Source organism: Dreissena polymorpha, chromosome 9 (genome assembly GCF_020536995.1).
Source record: "Dreissena polymorpha isolate Duluth1 chromosome 9, UMN_Dpol_1.0, whole genome shotgun sequence".
NCBI classification, from domain to species: domain Eukaryota; kingdom Metazoa; phylum Mollusca; class Bivalvia; order Myida; family Dreissenidae; genus Dreissena; species Dreissena polymorpha.
In genome coordinates this window covers 2,533,275-2,545,744 of record NC_068363.1, presented here as the reverse complement: position 1 = coordinate 2,545,744, position 12,470 = coordinate 2,533,275, and the positions used below count along the sequence as shown (strand labels likewise).

The 12,470-nt window shown below is 40.1% G+C and overlaps 1 protein-coding gene and 1 long non-coding RNA gene across 4 annotated transcripts in view; both read right to left on the bottom strand.

Annotated features, from left to right (window-relative positions):
• LOC127843775 (piezo-type mechanosensitive ion channel component 1-like) overlaps window positions 1–12,470 on the bottom strand; it is a 241,514-nt gene that overhangs the window by 57,335 nt on the left and 171,709 nt on the right. For all 3 annotated transcript variants that reach the window (XR_008032333.1, XM_052373554.1, XM_052373553.1), the window contains exons 34-37: window positions 6,492–6,556; window positions 5,903–5,995; window positions 2,389–2,499; window positions 1,765–1,921 (exon numbers count right to left, since the gene is read on the bottom strand). Coding sequence is in view for 2 of the 3 variants with exons in the window: in XM_052373554.1 (XP_052229514.1) it covers window positions 1,765–1,921; window positions 2,389–2,499; window positions 5,903–5,995; window positions 6,492–6,556 (426 nt within the window). In the remaining variant the exon portion in view is untranslated. The remainder of the gene's footprint in view (window positions 1–1,764; window positions 1,922–2,388; window positions 2,500–5,902; window positions 5,996–6,491; window positions 6,557–12,470) is intronic.
• LOC127843777 (uncharacterized) lies at window positions 7,921–9,288 on the bottom strand. Its single transcript, XR_008032334.1, has 2 exons — window positions 8,923–9,288; window positions 7,921–8,777 (listed from the first exon to the last, which is right to left on the bottom strand). It is a non-coding gene; the product is annotated as an uncharacterized LOC127843777 (long non-coding RNA).

The following is a 12,470-nucleotide window of genomic DNA, read 5'->3' as shown; positions in this document are numbered from 1 at the left end:
CTACGCGTAAGCATTCTTTAGTTATCATCCGGAAACCATTTTACTGTTTTGATTCACTGTGACCTTGACCTTTAACCTAGTGACCTAAAAATCGATAGGGGTCATCTGCCAGTCATGATCAATGTTCCTATGAAGTTTCATGAACCTAGGCGTAAGCATTCTTGAGTTATCATCCGGAAACCGTTTTACTGTTTTGAGTCACTGTGACCTTGACCTTTGACCTAGTGACCTGAAAATCAATAGGGGTCACCTGCCAGTCACGATTAATTTACCTATGAAGTTTAATTATCCTAGGCCTAGGCGTTCTTGAGTTATCATCCGGAAACCATCTGGAGGACGGACCGACCGACAGGCCGACATGTGCAAAACAATATACCCCCTTTTCTTTGAAGGGGGGCATAATAAAAGACATAGAACCAGAAAATATGTCCAGCCAGCAAATATAGTGTTTCCAATGAAGATTTTGTTTAGTTAGAGGTATTGTGTGTCATATTGAACAGTATGATACTTTCAGAAGAAAATAGTGTAAAGAATATTCTTAACCCTTTGCATGCTGGGAAATTTGTCGTCTGCAAAAAATGTCATCTGCTGAATTTATAAAATTAGGCTTTTCTTTGATTTTTTCAAAGAACACTATCAGAATAGCAAACAGTTTGGATCCTGATGAGACGCCACGTTCTGTGGCGTCTCATCTGGATCCAAACTGTTTGCAAAGGCCTTCAAAATTCAGTTCCAGCACTGGAAGAGTTAATGTTTAGACTTAACTTAAAGAATTGGTTGGTAAATATAGGTCCTGTACAATAAAATTGTGTTTGAAGCCCAGCCACATTTTACAAGAATACATTATATCCCCTGCTTGGTGCTAAAAGGTACCATGTGCCATTGAAATTGAATGGCACATGGCACCTTTTAGCACCAATGGGGTGAATTATAAATTTCATGTACAAAATTTCCAAAACACCCACTTCTGTGTAAGTACTAACAGTGATCCTAAAGGTCTTGGTGGTTGAGGGACAAACAGAAAACATAAACTTACAATAAAGCTAGCCAAACCAGAGTCTTACTGGATACTCCATCTACTGTAGTTTGAACATCACCGAAGTATTACAGGCTTCATTAACAAATGTACTTAACCCTTTTCAAATTCGGTAAGTATTTAATCAGTTTGTAGTCCTTTAGAAAATCAAATTAAATTAAAGGCCATTCTTTCAAGATTCAAAGTTTAAATTATTCATTTCCAACCCTATGATACTGATGAGCATTAAACAGCACAAAACCATAACAGACTGTGATTTACCCACACAGGGTTCCCAGCTTTTTGTATGAACAAAATTCCCTGATTTTTCCCTGATTTTTTCCCTGATGGAAAATGAAAATACCAGGATCATAATTGTGACCTATTACTTGACACCCTCAAGAAATAGCAGTTGCAGACATAACTAAGCTACATGTATACTATAAAGCAACCATAGCCATGCAGAGGAATCGATTTGCTGTTTTAATTGTATGGACTTCTCGACACAAGTCAAGAAAGTTTGACCAAACAAAATTCCCTGATTTCAAGAACTTTTCCCATATTCCCTGACTTTTCCCTGACTGGAAAAAGTTAAAGTCTTTTTCCAGGTTTTCCCTGATTTCCAGTTTGGCTGGGAACGCTGCCACAGGCTGTTCTGGTTTGATGCCTGTTGTATATAGCTTTGTTCACTTTGCTTCTGAGCGGGAAAAGCTCAAAAAGATTGTGTCATCCCATGCCTGACAGCCCACCTCTGTGTATGTGATGACGGTGATCCAGAATGTCTTGGTGGGGCGAGGCACGGACAGCATACCCCACAGGAAGGCAAACATGGGCAGGGGCAGGGAGAGCAGGCTGGCTGACAGGATGTGGTTCAGCACCATCAGGAAGTAGCACACCATCTCTGTCCTGCAGGGAGGCAGCGAAAAATGAACAATTCCTCTGATTACTTATTAATAACATTGATTATCTACCAAGAATAAATCACATTTTCTTTCTGTGTTATCCTTTTTCAACTATTTCTTTACATTTAAACAAATTAAACTGGGGAATTCATAACTTCAAAAAGCATGTCATTTCACAGGAAAAACAATAACACTAATCAATATTTTTCACTGTTTATTTTTCAATATTTGAAACAGTGAATTTACGTTTTTAAATCAATAATATTGCCTTACAAACCAAAGAAATTATTAAATTAAGACCCTTGTTATGTGCAAATCAAAATCTGTAGGTATTGTCCCATATATTCAGAGTCGTCCATGATATTTACTGTAAACCAATGGCGCAGAATGTGGCAAACATCAAATAAAAGACCCCTTTTTATCTGAAGATTGTAATCTATGGTCCATATTCTATGACAGGCCCAAACTAACCGTGCAACAATGGCAAAGTACGTGGCAACCAGCAGCCTATAGATGCAGGACTGCTTCTTCTCAAAGGCCTCCTCCTCCTCCTCAAACCTGTCTAGGTCGATCCCTGACAGACTGCAATCAGTGACATAACAAACGTCCATATGAGTCGTTTTCTGAGAAAACAGGGCTTAATGCATGTGCGTAAAGTGTCATCCCAGATTAGCCTGTGCAACATACATCCATATGAAGCGTGTTCTGAGAAAACTGGGCATAATGCATGTGCGTAAAGTGTTGTCCCAGATTAGCCTGTGCAGTCCGCACAGGCTAATCCGGGACGACACTTTCTGCCTTAATTAAATTTTTGCTAAGAAGAGACTTCTTTTAAAATAAAAATGTCATAAAAGTGTCATCCCTGATTAGCCTGTGCAAACTGCACAGACTAATCTGGGATGACAAATCACACACATGCATTAAGCCTAGTTTTCTCAGAACAAGGCTCATATATGCTGCATACTAGGAATACTGGTATTAATGGAACACTTTCCACTTTCATGGCATTGTTAAAGGAAGTCTCTTCTCAATCCAGTTCAGACAGAAAGTTTTGTCTGTGATTAGTCTATGTGGACTGCACAGGCTAATCTAGGACTACAATTTGCACACACTTTTGTCTCTGATAAGTCTATGTGGACTGCACAGGCTAATCTAGGACTACACTGTGCACACACTTATGTCTCTGATTAGTCTATGTGGACTGCACAGGCTAATCTAGGACTACACTTTGCACACACTTTTGTCTCTGATAAGTCTATGTGGACTGCACAGGCTTATCTAGGACTACACTTTGCACACACTTTTGTCTGTGATTAGTCTATGTGGACTGCACAGGCTAATCTAGGACTACAATTTGCACACACTTTTGTCTCTGATAAGTCTATGTGGACTGCACAGGCTAATCTATGACTACACTTTGCACACACTTATGTCTCTGATTAGTCTATGTGGACTGCACAGGCTAATCTAGGACTACACTTTGCACACACTTTTGTCTGTGATTAGTCTATGTGGACTGCACAGGCTAATCTAGGACTACAATTTGCACACACTTTTGTCTCTGATAAGTCTATGTGGACTGCACAGGCTAATCTAGGACTACACTTTGCACACACTTATGTCTCTGATTAGTCTATGTGGACTGCACAGGCTAATCTAGGACTACACTTTGCACACACTTTTGTCTCTGATAAGTCTATGTGGACTGCACAGGCTTATCTAGGACTACACTTTGCACACACTTTTGTCTCTGATAAGTCTATGTGGACTGCACAGGCTAATCTAGGACTACACTTTGCACACACTTATGTCTCTGATAAGTCTATGTGGACTGCACAGGCTAATCTAGGACTACACTTTGCACACACTTTTGTCTCTGATAAGTCTATGTGGACTGCACAGGCTAATTTAGGACTACACTTTGCACACACTTATGTCTCTGATTAGTCTATGTGGACTGCACTGGCTAATCTAGGACTACACTTTGCACACACTTTTGTCTGTGATTAGTCTATGTGGACTGCACAGGCTAATCTAGGACTACACTTTGCACACACTTATGTCTCTGATAAGTCTATGTGGACTGCACAGGCTAATCTAGGACTACACTTTGCACACACTTTTGTCTCTGATAAGTCTTTGTGGACTGCACAGGCTAATCTAGGACTACACTTTGCACACACTTATGTCTCTGATTAGTCTATGTGGACTGCACAGGCTAATCTAGGACTACACTTTGCACACACTTTTGTCTGTGATTAGTCCATGTGGACTGCACAGGCTAATCTAGGACTACACTTTGCACACACTTTTGTCTGTGATTAGTCTATGTGGACTGCACAAGCTAATCTAGGACAACACTTTCACACACTTTTGTCTGTGATTAGTCTATGTGGACTGCACAGGCTAATCTAGGACTACACTTTGCACACACTTTTGTCTCTGATTAGTCTATGTGGACTGCACAGGCTAATCTAGGACAACACTTTGCACACTAGAATTAAGCAAAGTTTTGCCCAGAACATGGCTCAAGATGGGTCCTTTATGGTATTGGCCAGCACAGCTCCATTTCAGCAAGCACAATTGCAAAGTGTGGTCAGAAGCTACGCTGTTCACTCTTTATTCATGCAAGGTTTCATGGTCTTATTAGCGGACATGTTCGCACCTGACCAGACTGGCAGCATATGTTAGCACCTGACCAGACTGGCAGCATATGGCAAGACACAGCACCTGACCAGACTGGCAGAATATGGCAAGACACAGCACCTGACCAGACTGGCAGCATATGGCAAGACACAGCACCTGACCAGACTGGCAGCATATGGTAAGACACAGCACCTGACCAGACTGGCAGCATATGGCAAGACACAGCACCTGACCAGACTGGCAGCATATGGCAAGACACAGCACCTGACCAGACTGGCAGCATATGGCAAGACACAGCACCTGACCAGACTGGCAGCATATGGCAAGACACAGCATCTGACCAGACTGCCAGCATATGGCAAGACACAGCACCTGACCAGACTGGCAGCATATGGCAAGACACAGCACCTGACCAGACTGGCAGCATATGGCAAGACACAGCACCTGACCAGACTGGCAGCATATGGCAAGACACAGCACCTGACCAGACTGGCAGCATATGGCAAGACACAGCACCTGACCAGACTGGCAGCATATGGCAAGACACAGCACCTGACCAGACTGGCAGCATATGGCAAGACACATGACCAGACTGGCAGCATATGGCAAGACACATGACCAGACTGGCAGCATATGGTAAGACACATTTGCATTATGCGGCTCATATATTACTAATCTTCTAAAATGTCACATAGGCTGAAATTAGAGTTCAGACATACATCTATGTATTACCAGTATATTTGTTTTCAAAGCTGTCCATCTACTAAGTCTCATGTTCAAGAATAAAAGTTGATATTTTAGAGATATTTAGTGTGAATATCTGGGATCAAATTTCTACAAATGGACTGACGGAAATTCCAGGTAACAATAAACTAATGGACTTGGTGCTCTAATGACAACTAGGAGGTCCTCGAGTTTCTATGGGAGCATTCTTGATATGAGCCGCGTTCTGAGAAAACTGGGCATAATGAATGTGCGTAAAGTACCGTCCCAGATTAGCCTGTGCAGTCTGCACAGGCTACTGCACAGGCTAATCAGGGAAGATACTTTCTGCGTTTATGACAATTTTCGTTTTAATCAAGTCTCTTCTTAGCAAATATCCAATTAAGGCGAAAAGTGTCGTCCCTGATTAGACTGTGCGGACTGCACAGGCTAATCTGGGATGGCACTTTACGCACATGCATTAAGCCCAGTTTTCTCAAAACACGACTCATATCATCTCCAAAGACATCTTTGTGTTGCTTTTACTCAGAACTCTAGGTTTTGACCCAATCAAGCTACAAATACCAGGTTTAAACTGACTTAAAGGATAAGTTGCAGATTGCAGGCTCAGATTTACCTGAGTTTTCTACTGACAGGTACCATCTGTGTATCAACCGGCTTCACAGGCTGAACAGAAACCTCCATGAGGTCATCACCAGCTCCTGTGGCTCTGATAGGGCACAGAAGAAATAGATTGAAGCATTATTAGATGAGTAATAAAGATAAAAAAAAATAAGCCTCTATCTGGGAAAATGGGGTTAAATGCTCTGCGAAAAGTGTTGTCCCAGATAAGCCTGTGCAGTTTGTTCAGCCTGTGCAGTATGTTCAGCCTGTGCAGTATGTTCAGGCTTATCAGGGACAACACTTTCACTTTCTTTAAACAAAAAATACCATATGAGCAGAAAGTGTCCTCCCTGATAAGCCTTGGCAGATTGCACAGGCTAATCTGAGACATCACTTTAGCAAATGCCTTAAGACCTGTTTTGTCAGAGCAAGGTTCATATTAAAACTTGGATATGATATGACAATTGAAATTGGAATAATATTGTTTAATTTTATGGCTCGAGTAAATAATTGTTAAGTCTGTGGAATATTTAACAAAGGATTTGACAAAACTGGCTAACAGTGCCCATGCTTTAATAAAATTATTTCTTAAGCTGGCATACCCTTCTTGTTCACCATCTGGTTCCCTCATCTCAATGTTTGTCGCAGTGAGGTGTCCCGTCTCCGACTGATAAATTCCAAAAAATTAGTTGATTCTTAAGTAAACATCAAAGTATTCAGATATTGTTCCTTCAATTTGAGGGCTACAGGTTAAACTATTGCATCCTATATTTAAAACAAATTTTCTAAATAAAATTCATTTTAATTATTAAATACTTACCTGTTATCGTATGCTTATACTTTCCAAGGGGAAATAACTCATCCGGAATTTTAACTGGGAATCCGCCACCTCAATACCGTAATACAGGCCAGGTTAAACATAGTGCAATGCAACCTAGCCAAAAATTGGTAACCAATCCTCAATATTCTTTCAATATATATACAAAAATATTAATCGAATAGCGGGGTGGGAGGTGGGACTTACCGATAACAGGCAAGTATTTAATCATTAAAATGAATTTTATTTAAAAAATTTGTTTTAATGTCATAAATACTGACCTGTTATCGTATGCTGATTTTGCAGCTGCGGTGGGAAGGTTCGTATATATTTTCCCAACACAGTAGAACCCATAAACAGGGTTATCAGCTAATGATATCAAGTAATCTTCGTTAAAACGGTATTAATTATGACTTCTCGGACAGAGTTATATGTCTATGTCGTAAAGAAGACACTACCGTTAGTGAAACCACAATAAACCCAAACATATACAAATTGTATTGTTGGCACTTCAGAAAACGAAGATAAAAAGATGACAAAGGTGGTCGGATTCCTCCAGTAAACAGCTTAGAGCACGTCAAAAAGTGGGGTGTGATTAATATATGCCCACAAAACAGACAGAGCTCTTAATTCATGCGGTCAGATCCTAAAAAGGAATGAATCCTTAGATAGGATAAAAGTAACTTCCTTAGTCGAGGTCTAACCCCGAGAAATAGAAGCCGCAGACACATCTCCCCCCCCCCCCTTTTTTGGGGAAATGAAGAGTGTCTTTAGAGAACCTCGAATGGACTTCCAACTAACACTGCTGAGATAGAACTTCAAAGCCCTGATTGCCCAAAGAAGTTTATCCTCATCTTCATGACTACCAGTTAAAGAAAAACTTGGAAACTTGAAGGTAGAAGCCATATAGAGGACTTGATATTAAGGAATCCTGGCTGACACAACAAAGTGAAAACGACAATAGATCCAACTGGAATTGGTCGTATTCAACAGAAAAAGCATGAATTTCACTTCTCCGTATGGTAAAAGCCATAATAAGAAGGAAAACCGTCTTAAAATATATTGGAACTGTTAATAAGCCTGATGAAAAAGGTTCATAGGGAGCTCATTAAGCCTCCCAACATGTAACACAAGTCAATAAAAGCTGCGCCATGAGCGCATGATACGCCCGTCGTTCGCCAATGAAGTAGTAAGGTAATAAATAACCCTTTGAATCATTTTTTTACTTCAGTTTATTTGTATTTGAATACATGGTTTATTTTATAAGTACATGAGCATGGAAATCACGAAATTTTGACGAACAAAGTCCCATAACTCTGGAACGACAATTCAGAATTCCGTCAAAAACGAAAGGGGATCAGGGTTTATCAATATTAAGATTGTGTTGAAATTTGAAAAAAATCCATCGAAGGATATTTGAGCTACAGTAGGACATTCAATGAAATCACGAAATTTTGACGAACAAAGTCCCATAACTCTGGAACGACAATTCAGAATTCCGTCAAAAACGAAAGGGGATCAGGGTTTATCAATATTAAGATTGTGTTAAAATTTGAAGAAAATCTGTCAAAGGATATTTGACGTAGCGTACGACATTAACAGACGGACGGACGGACGGACGGACGGACAGACGGACGCGGGGTATACCATAATACGTCCCGTCATAGACGGGCGTATAAAAAATCCATCGGGGGATATTTGAGCTACGGTAGGATACATGAACAACAATAACATTTAAGGTCACAGTGACCTTGACCTTAGAATGAATGACCTTGAAATGACCAGTGGTCATCTAAGTGTGCTTGCAAACCTTCATGTCAAGTTTGAAGACTCTATGTCCAAGCATACCAAAGTTATAACAATTTTAACATTTTAACATTTAAGGTCACAGTGACCTTGACCTTCAAATGAATGACATTGAAATGACCAGTGGTCATCTTCTAGTACTGGCCAATCTTTATTTCAAGTTTGAAGACTCTAGGTACAAGCATACCAAAGTTATAACATGAAATAAGAACTTTAACATTTTTACATTCAAGGTCACAGTGACCTTGACCTTCAAATGAATGACCTTGAAATGTCCAGGGGTTACTTACTAGTTCTGGCCATTCTTCATGTCAAGTTTCAAGACTCTAGGTCCAAGCATACCAAAGTTATAACAACTTTAACATTTTTACATTCAAGGTCACAGTGACCTTGACCTTCAAATGAATGACCTTGAAATGTCCAGTGGTTACTTACTAGTTCTGGCCAACCTTCATGTCAAGTTTCAAGACTCTAGGTCCAAGCATACCAAAGTTATAACAACTTTAACATTTTTATATAGCTACAGTAGGACATTCAATGAAATCACGAAATTTTGACGAACAAAGTCCCATAACTCTGGAACGACAATTCAGAATTCCGTCAAAAACGAAAGGGGATCAGGGTTTATCAATATTAAGATTGTGTTAAAATTTGAAGAAAATCTGTCAAAGGATATTTGACGTAGCGTACGACATTAACAGACGGACGGACGGACGGACGGACGCGGGGTATACCATAATACGTCCCGTCATAGACGGGCGTATAAAAACCGCTTAAGAAGGTAAAGGAACGAAAAACATAGTGTTGACGTTCCATAGTTTGGATCAGTTCCAAAATAGGTAAGACAGCACAGAGTTGCGATGACTTACACAAAACAAGGTATACGAAAGCATAATCTCTATCCTTTGATGAAGAAAAGAATAAATTTCTTATCATCAAGAAAAAAATGAGAAAAACCTCTATGTATCTAGCAGAGTGATTAAAGTAATAACTATGCTCTCGAATACCCAGTCAAAAATGAATTTCCATAGAACCTTTATACAGTTCTGATGGAATTATCCTTGCACAAGTAACAAGGATTGAAACTCTAACAGAAAAACGTTCTTCTGTAGAGATAACTAAAAGTTATTAATGGCCAGACATGTAGTGGCACATGTTTGGATCAGTAAAAATATGTCTCTCTGAGATATGATATTTGACCTGTGAAGAAGTTTCCTGAAAATAATTGTACAGGTCGTAGAACCATAATCCCATGGTTCATTAAGTATATTGCATCAAATTATGGCAAAAACTCAGTTATTGCAAAAACTCACCAAAAAGGCAAGATATTCCAGTTTATGTCAATGGACGAATGTATAACAATCGCACACCCTGCTGGATCGATTTCTGTGAACTGCATTATTGACGTTGTTCAGCATGCCGGTAAACACTGCGATATACGATCACATAACGCTAATTACTAGCGTTTGATGATAAACAACATTCTTTGATATACTATGTACATCATGCAACTTCACTGCCGCGCATGCGCAATTACATTATTTGAACCCAACAGAAAAATAATTCGAAAGAAAGAAATGCAGGACAAAACGTCCAACAGGGCGTTTAGACGACCTGGTATGAGTAAGACGATAGAGAAAATTTGTTGTTCTTGCAAAGAACGAATAAGTTCCTGATTTCCAGTTACAAGGCGTGATAATATGATCACCTCCGTGTCTGTAAGTAAACCACGACCGATGTGTGATAGTTGAAACCATCACAAAGGAATCGTGAAAATGAGTTGTAAATGAAAAACAGCTAAAAAGAATTCGCTTTTCAAGATGTAGATGTGCAGGTGATATTCATTAGGATACCACATAATTGAGAAAATCAAGATACGTTGTTCTATGTGATCGTCCATAGCCTTCTCTGCTCACATCTGTATAAGATGTAAGGAAGGTTGTGGTAGAATAAACTATATTCTTGCCAAGATAATCTTCTAGTCTAGACACCACTGAATAGTGGTAAATAATGACAAAAAAATGGAAATCTGTGGCATTGAATAATCCAGAGATTAATACAATTATCTTAAAAATTAAGCTGAAACGGACGTAAGAAAAGACGTCTCAGCAGAAGGACCGGTGACCGGACCGGTAAATACAGACCGGTGACCGGAACCATTTGTCAAAGATGGGTGGGCAAAGAAACCACGGCAAGCCGAACCTTCCCACTCCAAACACACTTGAAAATTGGTAGAATAGGACAGTGTTTAACACTTATAAGTTTATGACCTATCTACAGAATATAGCCTCTTCTTGAACCAATAACAGGCGCCTTTAAAATCCTGGATAATACAGGTCGCGAAGTCATCGATTTGCGAAGTACGGAAATATGATTGACAGTGGTACCTCCGGAATCGGAGGTGTGATGGCAGAAAATGGTGAAAACCCTAGGAGTAACCTTAAGCGGGTCCACGCTTGCCGGTAGAATGCATGGAAGTCTTAAATTCTGACTTGATTAATCCATTTACTTCAAGACTTCTAACCGGGACGAATTCCGAAAGGAATACGACCAGTTATAGGAAGACGGCCTGTTATGGCCAGAAGTGTAATAAAAGAACAACTTTAAGATGAGGTCCCTCCAGATCCTAGGATCTAAGATCTGAGTTCAATAGGTCCTAAGCCATCTACAAGACTGTAGCCGCTTAATGCGGTCAATCTGATAGGCAATCCTATGTATCAGAACTCTTGTTGATTCCAGTAGCTTGAAAATATGCACTGTCGTAGGAGCAATAGAAAAGCAGAAGTCGATACAAAATGTCGTCTTGCTTATCCTGCTAGCGTCATTAATGCGTCCCAACTGTTCCGTGACACTGACTGCAAAGTCTGTAGCCGACAGGTAAAGGCGGTTAAAACAATTCATCCTTCGGGTCTCCAACATAAATTAATAGAGGTCAAATAGTAATGTTCAACCTCAATGCTAGTCTCCGAGCCCACTTCAGCCGATCTATCTGCAAGACCAGTAGTCTGCATGTAGCCGGTTGAGATAGTAGTACAAATAACAGATATAGCATGATTTGGTAACTGTCGCCAGTAGAACATCAGTATTGAAAAACACAAAAAGTCATGTAGATTGTTGAATCCATAAAATATAATATTTAATACAATCATAGCCAGGGGTATACAACTAGGTAATGTATACGATACCCGTGATACTAAAAATTGACCGATGAAAACACAGTGGAATACCGGTAATTGGTAACCGAACCGGACCGGTCAATGACCGGTAACTGTAGCCAGGTGAACGGACCAGTCATAATATGACCGGTGACGTTACCAGTTAAAGACCGAAAAATGGTGGAATCCATATGGTCTGATATCAATGTCAAGCACTGCTCGGAAAAGAAGATCGTGCCAAAAAAATCCAATCCGATGGTGATGAGACATCACTTATTCTGACTGGTGATCAGTGATCGGTGATATGACCAATGAATGGTGACCGATGTCTGGTGATCGGGACCGGTATAATATAACTGCGTCAGAATGGAAATATCTGGTGCAGAAGAATGACCATCCACGAAGTCATCTGATAATGTTAACCGGAAAACAACGGTAGATTATCAGTATTAATAGGCATAAGTGTCCTTGTAGTCGTAGTGGAAAAAAGAACAGCTTATCCCGAAGCCTGATAATTAAACGAACTAGTGTTCGTATACAACTACGGCTCGGTGACTGCACCATGTGTGGATGCCATAAGAAAAACCATCACACGTGGAATGGAGACATGATATTCCTAAAGGAATAAAATGGAGAACATCGATATGACCAGTAGGTTCATTAACGCCTACGTGAGAAGTGGCGACATCCATATAACTGCGATGCCGAAATATTGTTCGGCTACGCTGGAAATATTGTCTTCTACAATATTGTCTCCGTGAGCATTGACGTGATCGCTTACGAGCGTATCAACGCCGAGAACT